The sequence below is a fragment of the Heptranchias perlo genome, chromosome 14 (genome assembly GCF_035084215.1).
Source record: "Heptranchias perlo isolate sHepPer1 chromosome 14, sHepPer1.hap1, whole genome shotgun sequence".
NCBI lineage: Eukaryota > Metazoa > Chordata > Chondrichthyes > Hexanchiformes > Hexanchidae > Heptranchias > Heptranchias perlo.
Window position 1 is genome coordinate 8,875,390 of NC_090338.1, and position 23,696 is coordinate 8,899,085.

Consider the following 23,696-nt stretch of genomic DNA (forward strand, 5'->3'; position numbering starts at 1 on the left):
CTGATTACAGCGACCCACCCGCAGAATAAGAACAATCTTCCAATTCACACTTTTATATTATCAAATCTTTGGGTGGAATATCATCCACATTCTGGTGACGGTAATAGTTTTTTATTGTTACCATGTGCTACGCAAAACGAAGCTCTGCTCGGGACATCGGTTCGGTTTCCACAGGCTGAACGACAGAAAATTAAAATAATGGGTTCCAAAATTTTAATTTCAACCTGTAGTTAATGCCAATAGCAACGATCATCACAAATTTTGTTGAGGTTCCTGGTTCTGGTTCCGGATCTGAGACTTTGTATGTTAAAGTGCAATCAGCATCTGAATAACCATAAATGGATTTGCATGTTGTTAACACCATTCAGCCTAGGAACAACCCAAAGCATGAACAAAGGTATGGGAAGATATTTGGGAGAATATATTGCAATGCAACGAATTGCAGGCCCGATATAAGTACTGAGGTGAGCAATATATCCATTCTACAAAAAATATCATGAATTAATATAATATTATAGCCTATTAATTCTTTACTGGTTTCATGCGTTTAACTTGCCAGTCTGCCACTGGCATTTAAACGGGCATCACTTAATACGGTAATGATCGAAAAATCCACGTTCTTTTTCAAAAAAAAGAAGCATTTGTTAGCTGAAGATCCATTTGCTGTCTCGGGTATAGCCTGGTACCAAGCCAAACGACTTCGCACGGAAGCTAAACGTGGAAAATAAAGCGGGGTGACTCCTAAGCGGAATAAGACTCCTTTCTCCACGAAAGGCTTACTCCGTTCGGTCTGAGTGTGAAGTCGGGCCCTGATACCAGATTCAGGGCCCATTTAAACTATAACTGCAGCATCTGCCAAAGGAAATGGTTATTTTGCAAATGCACTGTTAACCATATATCTAACGTTGAAGAGATTAATTTGTGATATGTCTCGAAATAACTTTAGCGCGCAAAAAAAGTATTTTTGTTCAACTTGACAAGATTTCACAAGCAATAGCGGCACAGCAGATAAAATGTTCAATGAAATACTATTAGCAAAGGCATCTAAACAATCAAAAACAATAAAAAGCTACTGACAGTTTTACGATAGTTAATATTTAACTTATACATTGAAGTATATTTCCCTTTGAATATAAAGTTAAGGAAACATATCTTGCTAAACTAAAATTATAAACTGATGGCAGTTTAGCCTAAGTGTCGCATCCCCGCCTCTCCGCCCTAATATATCCCATTGTAATGCAATGGCTGAAAATACTTCATCTTGTGCAGAACGAATAGAGGCCCAAGTTAGTAGACCGCTTCATTTTTTTATCGAAGTATACTCCATTTATATTCTCCTCCATTTGCTTTCCCGTTTTTCTCTGGAATGGTACTTTCGTACAGCAGTTTTTTTTTGCATGCTCCTTAAAGAGTCCAAATTGTAATGTCTCCAAATTACTGAGATCCGAATCACTTAATCTCGATTTTCTGGAGCCAGTAAACTGACAATCGTAATTAATACCAATGTATAGATCAGTTACCCCAATTAGTTTTGGCGATCTGTAATGCACGAAAATTCTGAAAACTATTTTTGTTTCTTTTTGCATTTTGTTGAAGGAGTATTGCTGTAAGATAAACAGTGTCAGTGATGAGGCACCGAACTTTTGTTTTCTTTTTGTATCCAGTGTCACGATCAAGATAACAGAGCCAGCTATATCATGGGTGGGAGGCGCAAAGTTTTTTCTGTAGCTAACTTCAAAGATGTGTTTACGACAAACCTCTGAATAATGCATTCACTTGAGATACCTGCACATATGTACTTCTCAAGCAAGCCATCCTTGTAAGACTGCCTTACAGACTATGGAGGAGTATTGTGGACTTAAATGCGAATCAAACACTTGAAATCCCCCAAAGTAATCCCGTCTTCGTCGCACCTCCTGGAATTTGCTTCAAGATCATTACAGGCTCGAAATTGAGGGTTGGCGCATGGTCTGGGGGGAAATAAACGACCAAAAAATATATTCAGGAGTCTGTAACAATAAACAATTTTAGTGAAGGAGCTTATCATTTGCCTCACAAGGGAAGAATCACGTTAAAATCTTTATCATAGTAGGTGCAGCACAGGAGGAGGCCATTCGGCCCATCGTGCCAGTACCGACTCTTTGAAAGAGCTAATCAGTTCGTCCCATTCCCTTACTCTTTCCCCATAGCCCTCTAAATGTTTTGCATTCAAGTATTTATCTAATTCCCTTTTGAAGGTTAATATTGGATCTGCTTCCACCGCCCTTCCAGGCAATGCATTTCAGATTATTACCATTCACTACGTAAAAAATGTTTCCTCAGGTCAACACTGGCTGTTTTGCCGATCACCTTAAATCTGTGACCTCTGATTACGGACATTTCTTCCACTGGAAATAGTTTCTCCTTATTTACTCTATCAAAAGCGTTCTTGATCGTGAACACCTCTACCAAATTTCCGTTTAAACTTCTCTGTTCTAAGGAGAACAACCGCAGCTTCTCCACTCTCTCCACATAACTGATGTCCCTCATCCCTAGTGGCAGTCGAGTAATCTCTTCTGTATCTTTTCTAAGGCCATGACATCCTTTCTATAGCGTGGTGCCCAGAATTGAACACTATATTCCAGCTGAGGCGTAACCAGTGCTTTATAAAGGTTTAGCATTACTTCCTTGCTTTATACTCTACCCAGGATCCCATATGCTTTTTGACAGTCTTCTCAACTTCTCCTGCAACCTTCAAAGGTTTGTGTATGTGCACCAAGTCTCTCTGTTCCTGCACCCCCTTTAAAATTGTACCATTTAGTTAATATTGCCTCCCTTCATTCTTCCTACCCAAATGCATCAACTCACACTTCTTTGCGTTAGATTTCATCTGCTATGTGTCTGCCTATTTCACCAGTCTATGTCCTCCTGAAGTCTGGTATTATCCTCCAAATTGTTTACTACACTTGCGCGTTTCATGTCATCTGCACACTTTGAAACTCAAAACTCTATAACGAAGTCCAGATCATTAATAGATAACAAAAAGCGAACAACCCTCTCAGTTAATTCATCAAAGAACTCAATCAAGTTAGTCAAACACGATTTTACTTTGACAAATCCATGCTGACTTTCAATTATTAGCCCATAATTTTCCATATAAAAGGGAACTGAGTGGAATAGCAACTTAGACCGAGTTCCAATCCTTTCTGTCATTACAGAAATATCAAGTTCCCTCCAATAATGTTTTTCTCTTGTGCTTCATGGACATTGCTGGTGTACGCCAGGGTTCCATCCGTCACTGCCTTCTCCATGTATTTTGTTCTCTCTCTTACCTTTTGGCAACATTATCTGGAGGCATAGGCCGAGTTTCCACATGTATGCTGACCAGATACAGGTGCACCTCTCCACCTCGTCCATCGATTATAAAGTTGTTTGCAATCTCTCCGTTGCTTGTCTGATATTAATACCTCGTTGCGCAGCGAATATTTCTTCAGACAAATGTCATCAAACCTGAATTGCTGCTGCCCACGACCTTCATTTTTCTTCTTCCTACTTGGTCTCTATTTCTTCTCTAATAACTTTTCAAGCATTCTGAGAATTGTCCTGGTACATGACCATATATCAAATGGAAGCTATTGTCTTTGTTGAAGGGCCTGAGTCGCAATTTGAGTGAGTAGCAAAAAAAAACCCTCCTCCATTGATCCATTCTGTTATGCCACTATGATTCACATTACTTTCCACGACAACAAAGACAGAATAATTTCAGAGGAAACTAAACTTTAGTACAAAGCTATATGTTGGTAACATGTTTAGCGTTGCACAGTTTCCTGACGGCCCTTTCGATGATTGTTGGATCACTTACTCTTTTTTGCGCATCAAAAGAAATGTAATTCTTTATTTGTTGATTCATAACTGTTGTTCTATTTAATAGGTAGCTTTGTTTGCTGACTTAAGTTTTGGCCAGAAACATTTGGCGTTTTCACTTTTTTTTGGTGAAGTTCAGCTTCTCAATGGTTTGTCTTGTTTAACTCACACTATCCCTTTCTCATCTTCCAGTTCTGACGAAAAGTCATCGACCTGAAACGTTAACTCTGTTTCTTTCTCCACAGATGCTGCCTGACTTGCTGAGGTTCTCCAGCATTTTCTGTCTATATTCCTTTCTCCCTTGTGCCAACTATTCCCTGATTACTTGGTCAGCTTTTGAGACTTGTATTCTATGTTTATAGGCTAGCATGTTGTAAATCTACCTAATTTCCGTTATAATTCATCGTTACCAATGTGTGGTTTGAAAAACAGACAATTTGTCCACAACAATAGTACTATATCTAAACCGCCAATGCAGACCAGCTCTCTGCACTAACTAGAGCCAACTATTCAGGACGCTCAACAATAGATACCACTTACAACACATGAACCCCGCTATAGACCATTGCTAAAGTACGCTGTTCAAGTTAGGACAAATATTTCTGATCTTCATTTTTGGCGATTAATTTGTAATTAAAGATGATCCCACTAATCTTGAAACAACATGAAGCAGGGCAACTACGGTTATATTCTTGGTGCAATCTTTAGGGAAGCAACTTTAAAGTGAAATATATGTTCAAAAGATACATCTGAGTTCGCCAACAGCCCAAATGATACATCTTATTTCAGCCAAATGCATCAATTGTTTTTTTTTTCTCTCTTGCTCTCGAGATGTAAGTGATGCTGACAGCGTCACCTTATTGCGCATCCCGAAGAAGTGATGGTCTTCTCCTTGAACCACTGCAGCCCTTGTGCGGGTGTTGCGAAACAATGTTAGTTAAGAAAGTCAGGATTTTGATGCAGCGAGAATGACGGAATGGTGATTAAATATTCAAATCAAGAATTATGTTTAACATGGAAGTAAATATCGATGCGATTGTTTAAACATAATATTTCTGCTCTTGTCCCTCTCAGTAGTAGAAGTCGTGAGATGGCAGGAGCTGCAAAAGTAATCTGCATGAGCAGCTGCACAGGACCCACACTGCAGTGATGTTACGCTGGTCCTGTTACAGTGGTGCTGATCAAGTGGGCTGCTCTGTGCTGGACATTACTTTTTGAGCAATGTTGCAGCTGCACTTATCCAGGCAAGGGATGAGTATTTCCTTACTTGAATCTTTTCAATGGTACAGAAATGTGATGGTGCAAGCGGTGAACCACTTGTCACAAAGTATCCATCCGCTGCCACTGTGTTGATACGACTGGTCCAGTTAACTTTCTGTTTAGTCTCGATTCCCATGATGTTTCTGTGGGGGATTTGGTAACGTTAAAGACCAGGGGCAAGTGAGTAGGTCACTTTCTGTTGGAGATGGTCATTGACTGACGCTCAGGTAGTATGAATGTTACCTACCAATTGTAGGCCCAAGCCTTGGTGTTGTCCAAGGACCTGCTTTGTTATCAGAGGAGACATGAATGGATCGAACAATGGAATCATCAGCAAACAGAGTTGCCCTCGACCTTATGAAGAAGTGATGGTTATGGATGAAACAACTGAAAAAGGTGACCCTGAGGACGTTGTCCTAAGGAACTCCTACAATAATGTCCTGGGGCTGCAATTATTGACTTCTGAGAGCCAGGGCCGCCATCCTATGCGTCAGAAATGACGGCTGCTACTGTAGGGTTTTCCCATTGACCTCAGTTTCACTGGGTCTTCTTGGTGTCATATTCGGTAAAATGCTGTCTTGATTTCGATATAGCTACTCTGTCAGAATTTGGAATTCAGCTCTTGCTTTTCTATCTGGATGAAGACTGTGATGAGGTCTGAAGCCAAGAGGTTTTGCTGCAAGCTGAATTGAGCGTCCACGAGCAGGTGATTGATGAATAGATTTTGCTTCAGGGCAATGTATTTACTTCATATTGAGTAACACATTCTTTCCCATTATAAATAATACTCCTGATTTCATTAAATGTCGAGAAAATGACAAAATATTTCAATGGATATTTGCTCCATATTATTAGAATAATCTTCCAGATTTCAAATAAAATTGATTATATATTTATATATACATATATATTTATATATATATATATACTAATATATATAATGCTATTGAAAGCACTTTGGTGTGTAGTATGTACAAAATATTTTGTGCAAACCACACTCATATTTTGAACGGTACAAGTTTGGAACGTATATATTAATTGTAATTATGGTAAATTGTAACATTTGGATTCAGTTACGAGAAATTCCTATGCTGGCTGCATTTTCGTAGGTACTAATAATCTGGACGATTGTGGCAGATACTTTGCTTAAAGTTTTGTTTTAACATGATCTCAGTGTAGTTATAGGCTGAGACTCTTTGTGTCGCTGTCTACCAATAAGGAGATGAAATACCACTGGAGATCCACCACCCATCCCCCAACACTAGGGGAAGGAAACAGAGGGATTGCTGGTCTTAATATTCATGTACGGATCTTACTCGTTAGGAGGTCTCCAAGCTTCTCAAGTCTGCTGCCAAATTATATTCTTTAATTTGGGTATAATGCAAGAAATTAGAGGATAAAAGGATTTATGAGAGACGAGGGGTTCACCCCTGCAAAAGAAATGGCACATTCAGCAAGGCTGTTGTTGCTGAGGAAGCAAGCGATACCGTCCATTTTTCTGCTTTGTGCCTGGAATCTGGTTTGCGGGCACATTCGTTACTCCATTCCCGAAGAACTGGAACACGGTGCTTTCGTAGGAAACATTGTGAATGATTTGGGATTAACGGTGGAGGAACTATCAAGTCGCAAATTCAGGATTGTTTCTGACTCATCAAAGCATTATTTGGACGCAAACGTCAAGAGCGGAATTTTATTTGCAAATGAAAGAATAGACAGGGAGCAATTGTGTGCCCAGAGCATTACATGCGTCTTAGCTTTGGAAGTCGTAATTGAAAATCCGGTGGAACAGTACCGAGTTGATGTTGATATTCTGGATATAAATGATAACTCTCCGAGTTTCCCGCACAGCGAAACCCGTTTGGAAATTGCCGAATCGACGATACCTGGAACGCGCTTTTTGTTAGAGAACGCGCACGATCCTGACGTCGGAACCAATTCTATCCGTGAGTACCAGCTCATTCCAAATGAAAAGTTCTCTTTAGATGTGCAGAGTCGCGGGGAATGGCAATTAGTCCATTTGATACTGGAGCAGTCTCTCGACCGAGAAAAACAATCGACACACCAGTTACTACTAAGAGCTATTGACGGTGGGTCACCGGAGCAGTCAGGTACTACACAAATAACCATCACTGTATTAGACAGTAATGACAATGCACCCATTTTCCAGCAGTCTCTTTACACTGCCATTCTAATGGAAGATGCCCCGCGAAACGCGATGGTCATTAAGCTTAATGCAACTGATTTGGATTATGGGTCAAACAGTGACATATTTTATTCCTTCAGTAGCTACAACAAGGAGAGGGTTCGTGACCTTTTTATCATTAATCCTAAATCCGGAGAAATCAGCGTAAAAGGGATATTGGATTTCGAAGAAGCTGATGTTTACGAGATTAATGTTGAAGCTAAGGACAGCGGTTCGCCTCCATTAATTGCACACTGTACCGTTCGGGTGAATATTACGGATGTGAATGATAACGCACCCGCATTGTCTCTGAATTCAGTTTCGAACAAAATATTTGAGGATGTTGAGATTGGGACGTTGATAGCGTTGATCAGTGTAACTGATCGGGATACCCATAAAAATGGACAAACAGGTTGTCAGATTTCGCCAAACCTCCCGTTTGATCTCAAATCTTCATTCAGGAATTCATATAGACTAGTCACAAAAGACCGTCTAGATCGGGAAAATACTCCTGATTATGAAATATCCGTTATATGCAAGGATCGTGGGACTCCATCGTTGTCCACCAACAAAACCATCGTTGTGCATGTTACAGACATAAATGACAATGAGCCAAGCTTTCTGCAATCTTCATATACCATCTATGTAATGGAAAATAATCCACCTGGCAGTTCTATTGGATCAGTGACAGCTTTGGATCCTGACGTGGACCAGAACTCGCACCTTTCTTATACTATTCTGCAGAGCCAGATTCATGGAGTGCCAGTGACCTCGTACGTCTCTATGAATTCGGAAGATGGTGTCATCTTTTCGCAAAGTTCATTTGACTACGAACAACTTAAAAGTTTTAAGATTCAAATTCAAGCTCAAGATGCGGGATTTCCATCACTGTCCAATGACGTTACTGTAAATGTGATTATTCTCGATCAGAATGACAACTCTCCTGTAATAATATCAACGGGGTTAGAGGACCATGCCCAGGTGCCTCGATCTGCAGATGCAGGCTACTTAGTTACCAAGATAACTGCATCGGATGCTGATTCTGGTCAGAACGCGCGGCTTTTCTATCAGCTTATGCAAGCCACTGATCCCAAACTTTTTACAGTTTCACATAGTTCTGGAGCAGTCCGAACCACTCGCCGACTTAAAGACAACGACGTAACCGCACAAAGGCTGGTTATCCAAGTAAAAGATAATGGGCATCCACCCCTTTCTGCCACGGCCACTGTCACGGTCACAATAGGTGAAAAGAGCGCAGAACTGAACCACGATTCTGTGGAACCCCACAGGGATTTACTATATTCTTCAAATTTAGCCTTTTATATAATAATTGCATTGGGCGCAATATCGTTCATACTCCTACTTGTTATAATTGCCCTTGTTATCGCCATTTGCCCAACTGACAGAAATCCTACTTATGCCAGAAGTTGTTTTCTAACTAGTTGTTGCTGCAAGAGCTCATTGAATGCTACCGATCGTTTACAAAATGTCAATCTTCAGAATGTGCCGGATTCTAAGTTAATTGCAAATGTCCTTGAAGTTCGAGGCAACGGATCCATTTCGGATACATACCGTTATAAAGTACGATCAGCAACGGAACCAAATAAAATGGAATTCATGTATCTCACATCGTCCAGTCCAGCAGCGCCAGGATCCATTAGGAAATTAACTAGAACAAATGTGTCAGAACAGGGTGCAAATCCAACGAATATCTGGACTGGTTTATCCAGTGAGGTGAGTCAAAACAGACACCTGCATTAAGCAGAAAATGCTTAAAGTGGACGTCAGGAGGGCTTACCGCTGAAAAATATTAAGTTAACTTTCAGCTGCTGATCCAGTGCACATTCAGCATTTTCTGTTTTTGCTTCATATTTCCAACATTCTAAAACTCGTTCTTTAACCAAAGGTTCAATACGTCGTGCTGACCATACAGCGTTTCTTAGTTTACAAATCATTAGCATTTTCACTTCTTGAAATCGAGCAACGTACATTATGCATTGCTCAATCTCATAATCGCTGATTGAACTAAGTTAGAATGACAATATGAATGAATATGATAACTCAGATGGTATATTGCAAAATAGCTACAATGTTTAAAAGTCTCATTTCACTAATACTTTAAAGTTTATGGACAAGTAATTATAGCGCCTTTGCTATAATTTTCAATTGAATACACTCAACCAAAAGCTTCAAATACCAATAAGAACAGCAGTCTTATAGAAATTAATAGCGATCCCATGAGGAAGTTTAATGTAAAGAATCGTTGTGAATCTTAGTTTTGGTTTAGCAATCTCATCCTCAGATAAAAAATATAACAGAAGGCTTGCGTTTGGACTGTAATTTCTCATTTGCTAAAATGGCCGTTCTTTTTGTCTTCAGTGATCACGGTAAACATGCTTTGCTGATTGGGTAGAGCCCAATGTAACGTCTAACTAATGACTTTTAAAGGGTCTAACTAATGACTTTTAAAGGGTTTTGAATTGACAGTACCAAGTGCTTGATCCATCTGTAATTGAAGTGCAGATCACTTCTGATGCGCTCATGTTGTATTCGTTTCTCCTGCTGCGCACAGGAGAATTAGAAACGAGGATGTCAGATTCCTAGGAGGCAGCGCGCGCCCGAAGGCAGAGGCCCGAGGATGGCTATAAATTAGACGTCCGATCTTTTCTAAATATTCGGGCGATCTGACAGCGCATATCGCACTTCCACCACAGCTCGCAGGAGGGGAGGCTTCAATTTCATGCCTCCTGCTTCACCAGCTTATGGAAGGGGCCTAGCAATTATTTGCTTTGGCCACACTCACGCCTAAAAAAAATGGCCCAACCCAATTTCCAGTCAGATATTCTTCAGGCAAACTTGGGGCGCAGAACGATGCAACGTGAAATAAGTCTTCCTTGCTCCCATTTCAAACCCATAAAACAGGTGTAACAAGTACCAATTTCTACCTCTAGAATAGTAAGGCAAGATTCTCGGCAGGTGAAAGCTGGTAAAAAGGTATGGACATCGCCTAAGCCGAACTGCTTCCAATGTGCTTGCAGGGACGATCAAAAAGGATGAGTCGGCAGAAGGACTGAAGGAATCAGGCCAAAAAATGAATGAAATTAACGCCAGCATTACCAGTAAGATCAAATAATCATAAACTTTAAAAAGATAAAGATTATCTATTAGAATGCATAACCACAAATGCTAGAACCACTGGGAAGAAGATAACTTAATTGATTTTGGAAATTGGAAATTATGGTGTCATGGATTCTCAAAATGCAGATTACACCTGGTGATTAAAATAATTACATTATCCAAGAATTTTGAGTAGTCAGGAAAGAGGTTCTAGACAGGAAAGGATGTAACAAAGACACATGAGACACTTTGGTTTTAGGAAGAATAACCGTTCATAAAGATAATCATCTCAACAAGCTATTCTGGCTGCAAGTGGGTTGGGTAAAGGGAGAAAAACAATCTTTTATTTTCTGTACACCATAAGGTCAATAACAAAATAAAAGAAACTGGGTATTCTCTGAAGAAATCAGGAAGGTGTATGGAACTTGAAAAATATTAATAATGACGAAATGTAACCAACCTACTATGAAACAGTATGAACTAGTGCATACGGTCAACAATCTGAGATAGTATATGTGATATTTGTGATCCATTGTGTTAGGAATGCCAACGGAAGTAACTTGTAGCTCGACTTGGTAATAGAAAGCTGTCCAGTTATCACGTTGGGATTGGTGGCCACACTGAGCAATGGCGACTATATTATAATTACATTTGAAAATACCCAACCTAATATTTGGACATACTATTTGTAATGGATCAACTTCAAAAGAATGAGAGGAGATCATAAATATTTGGACTGTTGGAGTGTTTTCTAGGAATCTTTAGTTGCGAATACAGTGAATGTATTTAAGAAGTATGTAAATAAATGCAAACCAAGAAACAATAAGCATAAATTAGCCAAGGCCTGAAATGGGATTTGCAAGTTAATATAAAGTGAGAGAACTATGAAAACCACACTCTACAAGTCCCATGGGGAAAAATAAGGAAACATATTAGTAATAACGCTTATGGGGCGGAAGGTATTTCGCTGGGAACAATACATAAACCCCCAAAAGTATTTTTAAAAGGCGAGCAGGGGGGCATCAAGAGAACTATAAATGAGGATAGTAATAGACGCTAAACACAACAGTAAGAAATTGTTTCAGCATTATAGCATTACAGCTATTAAAGAAGATTGGATTCTTAAAGATGCAAGCCAGAACGAAAGTGAAGCCGAACTAAAAGTAACTAACATAATATGATATAACAGAGGTAGGCCATTCAACCCCTTGAGTCTGGTCCACCATTCAATTAGATCATGAGACCGGGACCATGTCTCTATGATAGCAGATCTTACGACAACATTTAATATATTTCATAACATTTCCATATTTAAAACAAATTAAAATCATTAAATCCTCTGCAACCGATTATATACGCCCGAACGTAATACGTGACTTGACAAAAGGTGGTTGTCACTTTTCTGGATTTTTGATCATTTTTTCCAAAGAGAGTAGTGGTCTAAAGGATAACTTTTAATGCTGGGATTTTTAAAACACTTTGAATTCTCACGAGTTGAAAAACGGAAGCACCCAGATGAAAGGTGGTAAAAATGCTGAACAGAAGTTGCTTCTCTTACAGTGTACAAAATAGGCAAGTCGATAGCGTGTTTGGATAGTCAGAAAGACACTTCTCAGCATTGTATTGGAAAGCCCTTTGACCTTTGTTGATATGCAAGAAGGGAGGCAGGCTTTTAGAACAGTGAAAGAGGTTTTAAAAATCAGAACACACTGAGCAAAAAGCCAAGCAGACAGCAAAGTGCTATTAAAGGACAAAAAGACAAGAAGCTTCAGAGAGAAAGGCTGTGCCATGGGAGTGTAGGACAGACTTAGAGGGGGTCATACTGTTTAATATAAATCAATGCGTAGTATAACATCACGTGCTCAGTAACAGTATTATAGAATCAGAGATTTATTGTAGTCATATCTTTAGGGGAAGAAAAGGTCTGTCGATTGCGCTAAGTTAACGCTGTCATAAATATTACTCTGTACCATCACTGTGCGATAAAGTAGCTTACAGACTCGAACAAAGCTTGACCTCATTTAGCATTACATGGATCTGTCCCTAGAGAGATTGAAGAAATTCGATGCAAGAGATACACCTATCCGGACATGGTCACAAGGGGCTTTTGTTTTTACTCTCAGGGGTTATGTTATCGCACAAGATGGGCAATGTGAGACAACTGCCATAAAAGTAGATGCTGAGATCACTTAAGGGGACGAATGATGCCATGAACCTGAACAGGTATCTATGGCAGGACCGAATTTGTAACAGTGATTATAATGATAGGGAGTCAATGAGTACAGATAAGATCCAACTAAATTGGAAACAAGTGAACCAGGTACTTACTATCACAAAAGGTGACAATTCAACAAAATATATAACAACAAACCCATTGATCTAATATGGATTATTGGCAAAATAGTAGAATTGATCATTAACACCATTACATAAGAAAATGGTGGTCGAGGATCAAGCCTGCTCCATCCAGAATCGAGATGTCAATATTCTATCATAGTTTTCTTTCCATACCACCTGTTGCTGAGCCAACTTTCAGGAATACTAATTTCATTTTTGTCTTCATTTAAATATAAAAGTACAATGTTTTCAAATATCTCTATGATCCTCCATCCGTCTCCCCAACAAGTATCAATTCACACACTTGATCTAGTAAATGGCTTTAATTGGAATGGGTGAGGATCCTGACTGACCTAATACGTAGAGTTTCCCAGTAGATGTTGGAATGCTTTGGGATATAGTGTACCTGGACTTCTAAAAATCATTTGGGAAAAACCCACATGAAAGCTAAGTAGTTGATTTACAAGGTGCAACGTGGAATGAATAAAGGATGGTAAGTAGCAGTGTGAGTGAGGAAGTAATGTCAGATTGGGGAATCTGCCCCAGGGACTGGTGTTGGGCTTCCCATTGGTATTAATCTAGGTGAACGACTTGGCTTCAGAAAAACTACGAAAACAGATTTGGCGGGTGATAGTAAATAGGGGGGAACAGTCGAATCTCATTAGGGAGCAAAAGAATCACAAAATGACCTAGAGACAATGTGTAAGTGGGCATGAATGTGGGTCATGAAGTTCAATACAGATAAACACAAAGTACTACATTCAGGAAGAATGTTTGGGAGAAACACTTACTCAATAAATCATGTCCATATATCCAGGAGGGAAGCTGAAAGAGATCTGAGGGCGATGGCAGACTCAATACCCACCATGATCAATCAGTGCAGAGTGTAGTAATTAACAAAGTGAAGAGAGTTTTGTGTTATTTTGCAAAATCAGTATAGCAATATTCAGAGGCACATGATGAAGCTATATACTTCTCTGCTTTAGATACATCTTGAGTAATGCGTTCAGATCTGATCCTGCGTTGCACATACTATGCACAGGAATAAATGCGGTGAACGTTTCTACCGCTGATCCTTCGTTTTACAGGACTGACAAGTGAGGAAAAGTTAGTAAAACTTGGACTCTTAACCCCATAAAGGTGTGAATGAGAACGCACCTTGGGTGTATATAAAATATCAACCCAGGGCAGAAAATGACAACCCAGAGCATTATGTTGTATTAAAGATGACTTTAATACAAGATACATTTATACAAACTAATAAAAAGCAAGTTCAGGGCTAATTTCAGGAAGCACTAATGTAAAACGTGATTAGTAGCAGGAGTGGTCTTCTGGCAGGGTACTGTCCACAAAACTCTGTAATTATTCATGATGGAACTAGAAGCTGTGACCCTATGTTGCTATGGAAGGATGTTCTGAAGGATGGGCCGAATGGTAACCCTCCCCTTTGCTTATCTTTGTGATCATCACCGCTGGGCTTTTGGTGACCTGTACTTAACTTTATCATCTTCATCTCTGGCTAGGTGCTCATGGAAAAGTGCCTGTTGTAGAATTTCTATAGCACGTTGCAGTCTGTAAATAATACTGTTTGACATTACAAATCAGCCACTAGAACATTTTTCAGGAAATCCTTACTCTATCCCCTTTGAACAATTTTGTTTTATTTTTGTGATCCAGTGAAATGACTGATAAAATTCTAATGTGCACGGAGGTTTCATGCCCAGACTATCCTGACCAGCCATGTACAAGCTCTTGCCCTGCATCTTGTTTCAACACTCCTTGCCCTTATGCAGGTAAATCTGTCTATTGCACCTTGTATTTTAATCAGAGTGAAGCATCCCAAGCCAAACGTATTTCTGTCGGTATCTTCTGAAAGTCCACAATTAGAGCTGCTGAACGTAAATTAATTGAAACAAAGTATGAACTGGCGTCCTCAGACTCTCTAATAGTGGTTCCTTCTTGTGCCTCTCCAAAGCGGGCTCTCCAGACGCCTGTTAATATCACTTCCATTCTTTTCCTTCTGTTTTATTAACAGCATTATTCGTTTCCTACCCCTCTCTTGAATTTGTTGATTCCTTATTGGGATATCGTTGTGCGAATTTCAGTCGCCATCCTTTGCCTCGCACAAAATGTTATTTTTACCTGAGAGAAACGATGCCTGCTACCCTTCCAATTATTTCGCTTCTGTTTGCATCATTATAATTTTGAAAACTATGTTAAGTCTTAAATTGCCCAACACATTGAAAGCTTTGACCAAGTTCATGATCGCCAGTATAGCTGTTGGAACGGGGCTTCTTCTGCTCACTTTTGCATGACATCTCTGTAAATTATCACTTCAAACTTTGATGTTCATTTGCAATATGCTTGGACATTTCTGATGAAGTTCTAATGAAAGGTCGTCGATCTGAAACGTTAACTCTTTTTCTTTTTCCAGAGATGCTGCCTGACCTGCTCAGTATTTCTAGCATTTTCTGATTTTATTCCAAAGCATAGTGGCCTGGTAAACAAGTTAGGAGCTCCTACTAAAGGTTAGGCTCCTCTCAAATTGCGTGCCTGTTTGTGCCACAAAGACTCCGAATTGAACTGGGCCCTGTTCTTTCAACAAATCACATCTTTATTCACACCTATTACTGTTTCAACTTATTATAACACCCTATCTACCGATGATTACAGTCCACATTAGACATTTTACTTCAGACCACGCGCTTTAGTGCTCTTTATTCAACATTGGAACATTTAGGCTAAAATGATGTTCCAGCTGTCTCATAACAGTATCTGTATAACAGCAGGAGCAGTTGGGACAACCATTTTTGCTTGTTGCTGCACCTCCCATGATCAAAAACAAAGCACCGTTGCACATGAATGCTTGAATGCTTGGACAGAGCTTCACTGCCCTACTTTGTAATAAATTGCGATATAAATGTCGGCATAACATCGCTAAAAAGTTAAATGTCAGTTGACGACGTTATCAGAATGTCCAGTGGTCATTGTTAAATTATTGATTCACACATTTGGTACAAAGCACCAGAGTTGAGATTATACCTTCTACGTGTAACTTACAGCTCTCTACTGTTTAGTCCACTCAATAGTCAGGCCTGGCGCGAACCTTATATTGTGCAACCACATTATTTGATATGTACCTGAAGCCATTAGAACACCTATTTACGATTTAATCTACTCTATGGATTCCTAGGAAGGAAATGATAATCTTGTTTATTTCAGTTTGTCAAACACAGAATTTCTGTGTGTCTCCCATGTGTAACCTATTGCTACCATCTCGTTCTTTTGAAGGCTCCTCCCTTAGTGCGCCATTTTGCGACGTTATTGGCCCTATACTTTCTTTGATCTAAGATAGAACTCGAACAGTTCTTCAATTAATGCTGAATATGAAACCAATGCATCATTTGATGTTGCGTTAGGCCCATATCCTGTACTTGAAAAGATTTTCTCACATTGATCAAAAGTGAATCAAAATTCAAAGTTAAATTCGTTTGACCTTTTGAATTACTAAGTACGTATTCAACAACACTGATTTAGACTAGAAACACCCGCTTGTATTTACGATGTCATAGTTGCGTAGAAATTATTAAACCATAGTGTCTACAGATCATTCTGTGCGGGCCATATATGATTTCTATTGTACAGACAAAAGCTGTTACAGATATAAATATGGAATAGGAGAAAGATTTGTTGTCACTTCGGAAAATACAAAGATGACGGGAATTCAGTTACATCAAAATTCATGTATTCGTTCTGACTGACATTTTCAGTAGTCTGGCTTTACTGTGATCTCAGTGTAGTTATAGGCTGAGACTCTTTGCGTCGCTGTCTACCAATAAGGTGATGAAATCTAGCCAGAGATCCACCACCCATCCCCCCACATCAGGGGGAGGAAACCGACGCATTGCTGGCGCTTACGTGAACCAAACGAAACATCTCGTCGGCCGCTCTCCCAGCTTTCCAAACCATGTCCTGAATTATATCGTTTACTTGAGATGTAATTCAGGACATTAATCAACAGGAAGATTTACGAGCTTCGAAAATTTCACCCTGCAAAAGAAATGTCACAATCAGACAAACATCTTAGCTGGATGCTGAGAAAGCCAGCGATACCAACCATCTTTGTGCTTTGTGTCTGGAATCTGGTTTCCGGGCAGATTCGTTACTCCATTCCCGAAGAACAAGAGTACGGTGCTTTCGTCGGAAAAATCGCTGAGGATTTGGGATTGAGCGTGGAGGAACTATCACGCCGTAGATTCAGGATTGTTTCTGATTCACCAACACAATATTTAGATGTAAATCTAAAGAATGGAATCTTATTTGTGAATAAAAGAATAGACAGGGAACAACTCTGTGGACAGAGCCTTACCTGTTTACTGCCTTTGGAAGTGGTAATTGAAAATCCCGTCGAACAGTATCGTGCGGAAGTCGAGATTCTGGATATAAATGACAATTCTCCCGCTTTCCCGGTTAATGAAATCCGTTTGGAAATTCCAGAATTAGCGACACCTGGAGCGCGCTTTTTGTTACAGGACGCGCACGATCCTGACGTGCAAGTCAATTCCATTCGCACATACCAGCTAACTCCGAACGACCATTTCGTTTTAGATGTGCAGAGTCGCGGGGAAACAAAATTGCCCGAATTGGTGCTGGAGAAGACGCTCGACCGAGAAAAACAATCCAGGCACCGGCTATTGCTCACAGCTCTTGACGGCGGATCTCCAGAGAGGACAGGTACTGCTCATGTAATTATTACTGTCTTGGACACTAATGATAATGCACCGGTCTTTCAGCAGTCGTTGTACACTGTCAGTCTAATGGAAGATGTGCCATCGGGCACTTTGGTGATTAAACTTAACGCGACTGATTTGGATGACGGGTCCAATAGTGACATCGTTTATTCCTTCAGTAGCTACACCAAAGAGAGGGCTCGTGAACTATTTAGCATTAATCCCTTTTCGGGGGAAATCAGATTAAAGGGAATATTGGACTTTGAAGAAGCAAGTATTTATGAAATTTATGTGGAAGCTAAGGATAGGGGTTCACACCCAATATCCACGCACTGTACTGTTCAGGTGACTGTCAAGGATGTGAACGATAACGCTCCTAATGTCACTCTAAATTCTGTTGTTAAAGAAGTACGTGAGGATGCGTCGACTGGAACGTTGATAGCTTTAATCAATGTGAGAGATAGGGATTCCCATGAAAACGGGTATGTTGATTGCCAGATCTCGCCAAACCTCCCGTTTGTTCTGAAATCGTCCTTTAAGAATTCATACAGATTGGTCTCAAATGATCTATTGGACCGGGAAAGTGCTCCTGAATACAAAATAACGGTTACGTGCAAGGACCGCGGGTCTCCTCCACTGACCACCAACAAAACCCTAGTTGTACACATTTCAGATATAAACGACAACGCACCTAGCTTCCCGCTGTCTTCATACGCCGTTTATGTAATGGAAAACAATGCGCCCGGTAGTTCCATTGGGACAGTGACAGCTTTGGACGCTGACATGGACCAAAACTCCCACCTTTCTTACAGTATTCTGGAGAGCCACATGCAGGAGGCGCCAATGACTTCATATGTCTCCATCAACTCTGAAAATGGTGTCATCTATTCGCAGCGGACATTTGATTACGAGCAACTTAAAAGTTTTCAGATCCACATGCAAGCTCAAGATGCTGGAGTTCCACTACTTTCCAACAACGTTACCGTGAACGTGATTATCCTCGATCAGAATGACAACCCTCCTGTAATAACATCACCCGGGTCAATGAACCACAGCAAGATAGCTGTGCCTCGATCTGCAGATCCGGGATACCTGGCGACCAAAATAATTGCTTCCGATGCTGATTCCGGTCAGAATGCACGGCTTTTCTATCAGATTGCGCGAGCCACTGATCCCAGTCTTTTTACAGTTTCACATAATTCAGGAGAAGTTCGAACTGCTCGTCATTTTAAGAACAGTGATGACACCACACAATGGCTCGTTATAAAGGTGAGAGACAATGGACATCCACCCCTCTCTGCCACGGCTACTGTTACGCTTACAGTAGGTGAACAGAACGCAGAAATTCCGTCAGACTTTGGTGATCCGCCCAAGGATTTACAACAATCTTCTGATTTAGCATTTTATATAATAATTCCTTTGGGGATGATATCATTCACACTTCTCGTTGTTATACTTGCCCTTGTTTTCGCCATTTGGCCAATTAACAGACGTCCTGCTTATGCTGGGAGTTGCGCCCTTGCTAAATGTTGCTGCGTCAGAGAGCTGGATTCCAAGGATAGATTACAAAATTCAAACGTCAACCTTCAGATTGTGCCCGATCCTAAAATGGTTGCAAATGTCCTTGAGGTACGAGGGAATGGATCTCTTTCAGATACATACCACTATAAAGTTCGCTCGGTGCCACAACGAGCTTCAAATGAGCCCATGTTTTTCACACCGTTCAGCCCAGCAACAACAGGAACTTATGGGAGGAATACCAGAAGAACTGTGTCAGAACGTTGTGGAAAAGTAACCAATAACTGGCCTGATAAAGCCTATGAGGTGAGTAAAATATATATTGAAGCAAAACAAAAACCTGCATAAAATTACATATTGTGGGAATGCACGGCTGTCGACGAGGATCGGAAACATGAGTTAACGACCAGATGCTGATCTACCTGTTGTGTTCTTCTAGGGTTTTCTGTGTTAAATTAATAATTCTCGCGTTCGAGGTTTTAGCTTTTACCACAAACCTCAATAATCCATGCTTTATTCTTCCAATATAATAGTTTTGATTTGTTTACCAACTTAACTCACTTACAGTTGAAGCAATTTATAGAAATATATTACATTTCGTCATCTCGCAGCAATTGATCATACTGTGAATGGTTGGACAAATGAATGAGCTAAGAGAAGTAAGCCAAGAGATAGATTATTTTAATTGGCAGCACTGTGTACAAAACTCATTTCATTAATTCTTAAGGAAGTAGTGACAAGAAATGTGTAGTAATCTGCAATACTTTTGCAATATCTGGCAATTGTCTATTGCAAACCAAAAGTCTCAAATACTAAGACGAGCCAACAGCTTGTGTAGTATCCAGCAGATTTGCTTAGTACTAAGGACATCTAAACTGTGGTATTATAATTTTCTAGTAATCCCGTCTTTAAAATAAATATAATTGAAAAAAACATCATATCAGCGCTAGCTTCCCCTCTGATGAACTCGTCGTTTCTGGTGTTCCTTATATTAACAGGTGTTCCATGCTGCTGATGAGACACAATGATCTGAGGTCTTTTGTTCCTATGAGTTAACTTGAACACCTTATAAATCTTGCTACCCTTTTCATTGCGCCACCAGTTAAATCTATTAAAGTCTTCAATCTCTCATTCAAAACTGATGCCAACTCCTACTCTGTTTTCTCAGCTTATGACCTTTGTAACCTCGGTGGTACCTATCTCTGACAGAATACACCGAAATCAATCATTTTCTGAAAATAAAACCAGTCTTATTTGACACTATAAATCATCTGGCTGCGTTGGTCTTCAAGATTTATTTCCTCTATTTCCATGGTCCGCCTTTGTTTTTACTTTTCTACTTCCTGTCAGTGGATCTTAGGTCAATATTTCCTATTTATCGATCTTTTGAACATTCTATGTATCACGCCTACCGTCTTTGGTAAGCATTCTGTGTACGAAACCGGCAACTTAATCAGTATGAAGCATCTCAAGCCAACTTCATCCTGACTGGTAACTTCTGTAAGTTCACTATTGGAGTGCTCGGCCTTTATTCAAAGGAAATGCACAAGTGGCTTTCTTCCTGTCCCTCCAACATTCATTCCTTTCAACGAAAGCTGCGTCAAATTATACCATACCTGTTTTCCCCCAATTGAGATCAACACAGACCAGGGATCGAACCTGGCACCTTCTTGATCTGTACAGCTGACCTAAGCTCTATGTTAACCAAATCAGTTACCAAGGGACCCGTTAATCTTTCATACGGACGTTTCATTTTCTAGGTTTCCTAAAATGAAAGTTGATCTTTCATTACTTTCCCTCCCCTTTTTCGAATGTTGGTAATGTAGGTAAAGACATTTCATCAATTGTTTCTTTCTATCGTAGCACTGTGATCCACATCACATTTTGCCCTGCCAAGCCTATTGGATCATCAACCCCCTGTTGTCCATAAGGCTTCTGGACCTGATGGCATCCTTTATGTTGTAGTAATGAAATGTGTATTTTAACTTGCCCAGTCCCATACCATTTCTTCCATCTTTCATTCTCAGTCCATATTCCTGTGTTGGTTCTTTTATACATTCTATGTATGACACCTACCGTCTAGCAAGCATGTTGTGCATGTGGAGGAGGCATAATCTTAACATTTAGCCATTTAGGAAGAAAATCAGGAAGCACGCTTTCATACAAAGGATATTAGAAGTCTGAAATTCTCTCCCTCAAAAGGCTGTGGATGCTGGGACAAATTGAATTTTCAAGGCTGAAATCTATAGTTTTTTGGCATGGTATCAAGGGATATAGAACTAAGGTTGGTAACTGAAATTGAGGTACATATCAGCCGTAGTCTACTTGAATCGCAGAGCAGGCTTGAGGGACTGATGGCCTGCTCCTGTTCCTATGCCCCTATGTGCTTTCTCGGTAGACACTTGCTTATGCCGTCCTTTTTGCTAAGCAGGGTAATCACACTTCCCCTTCCAACGAGTGCTTGCGTATATAATTTCAAGTTAAAATGCTTGTCTTATATCTCAAACTATGGACCAAATTAATGAACTGACCCAATTCGTAATTGCTAGTGTTTTGGCTGGGGTGTATCAATTAATGATGTTGCGCACTTCAGATTTCTTTCTTACTCCTTCCAATTCATATGGCATAACTTTGAATATCTCCAAAAGCTGTGAATATTTTTCGATCTGCCCAATAATTTTACTAGGTCCCTTTATCTCTTCCTAGCTGTTGCTTTTATAAATCAAGAAAAACTCCAGTCAGTCATTGATTCGCACCCTTGTTTCGTGTCAGCCTTGGCTCAGTTGTAGCATTCTAGCCTCGGAGTCAGAAGGTTGCAGCTTCAAGTCACAAAATAGAGACTTTTTGTATTCGTTCATGGGATGTGGACATCGCTGGCAAGGCCAGCATTTATTGCCCATCCCTAATTGCCCTTGAGAAGGTGGTGGTGAGCCGCCTTCTTGAACCGTTGCAGTCCGTGTGGTGAAAGTTCTCCCAAAGTGCTGTTAGGTAGGGCGTTCCAGGATTTTGACCCAGCGACAATGAAGGAACGGCGATATATTTCCAAGTCGGGATGGTGTGTGACTTGGAGAGGAACGTGCAGGTGATGTTGTTCCCATGTGCCTGCTGCCCTTGTCCTTCTAGGTGGTAGCGGTCGAGAGTTTGGGAGTTGCTGTCGAAGAAGCCTTGGCGAATTGTGGCAATGGATCTTGTGGATGATACACACTGCAGCCACGGTGCACCGGTGGTGAAGTGAGTGAATTTTTAGGGTGGTGGATGGGGCGCCAATCAAGCGGGCTGCTTTGTCCTGGATGGTGTCGAGCTTCTTGAGTATTGTTGGAGCTCCACTCATCCAGGTAAGTAGAGAGTATTCCATCACACTCCTGACATGTGCTTTGTAGGTGGTGGAAAGGCTTTAGGGAGTCAGGAGGTGAGTCACTCGCTACAGAATGCCCAGCCTCTTACCTGCTCTTGTAGCCACAGTATTTATGTTCCTGGTCCAGTTAAGTTTCTGAGCACATAATCTAGGCCAACACGCCAGTGCAGTAGTGAGGAAGTGCACCATTTTCTGAGGTGTCATCCTTCGGATGAGACGGTAAATCCTGGCTCTGTCTGCCCATTCAGGTACTTATAAAAGATCCAACGGCACTATTCGACTTAGAGCATGGAGATTGGTCCCAGTGTCCTGAACAATATGTATTCCTCAGCCAACATAATTAAAACTGATTATCTGGTCATTTATCTCATTGTTGTTTATGCGATCTTATTATGCTCAAATTGGGAGCCGCCTTTCTTACATTACAACAGCCACTACACTTCAAAAGTACTCCATTTGCTGTAACACGCTTCGAGACGTCCTGAGTTCGTGAGAAGCGCTTTATAAATGCAAGTCTTTCTTTCCTGTCCATTTATTGGGAACATAAGCAAGTATATGGCAAGAAAAGAATTTAAACTCCACCTGCTGGTCCGAAGGCAAGAACATCACTTGCCGAACATCCATGCCAACACACGGCTGGAAATTATTCATTCATTTTAGTTTATAATTTGAGATTGAACAGCAGCTTATTTGGCCTCTGTTGATTATTTCACTCTATATTCATCAACTTTCTGCCTATCGCACAGGACATAGAAGGTTCTTCTCTTCTGTAGTATTTTTGAAACACAAATTTTGGTTTGCTGCTTAACCCGTGTATAGAATAGTAGAAATGATACCTAATTTAGTTCTGGAAAGATATAGTTTATCGATAGCGCTCATGTCCAACAATTGTTACTGTCTCATAGCTTTGATAATATTTTTAGTTCTTGTTTCAGTCATATTCTTACCATTTGCTTTAACGTCATATAGAACTCACACATCAGCTCTATTGGTAAAGCTAACCCTAAGGATATATATTTCTCCTTGTTGCTGAACATTTATTTATCTTCACCAACGTTTACACTGTTTAAAGCCCAAATCCGTCCAAGACCTGAACACTGCGCTTGAATCCACCTCCAGTGCCTTTAATCCGACCTTGCTCTTCCTCAGTTTTTTTCTCTTTTTCTATTTTATAGATTCCAGCTGGTGACCCGTAGCATTGCACGTGGAGAGTCAAAATAGAGTGTAGTCTTCCTGTGAAGCCGAGCCAGAGAGACGCAGTCATAACTCGGTCAAAATCAAAGGTGCTATAGCGCATCATTCGTAGGGAGTGCAAACACAGCATCACATAGTTCACATAGGCAGCTTTTGTTAT

The 23,696-nt window shown here is 40.3% G+C and overlaps 1 protein-coding gene across 1 annotated transcript; it reads left to right on the top strand.

Annotated features, from left to right (window-relative positions):
- Positions 1-6,544: 6,544 nt before the first annotated feature.
- LOC137332639 (uncharacterized) lies at positions 6,545-19,335 on the top strand. Its single transcript, XM_067996598.1, has 3 exons — positions 6,545-9,019; positions 9,588-9,694; positions 16,761-19,335. The coding sequence occupies exons 1-3, from the start codon at positions 6,545-6,547 to the stop codon at positions 19,333-19,335; spliced, it is 5,157 nt and encodes a 1,718-aa protein (XP_067852699.1).
- Positions 19,336-23,696: the final 4,361 nt, after the last annotated feature.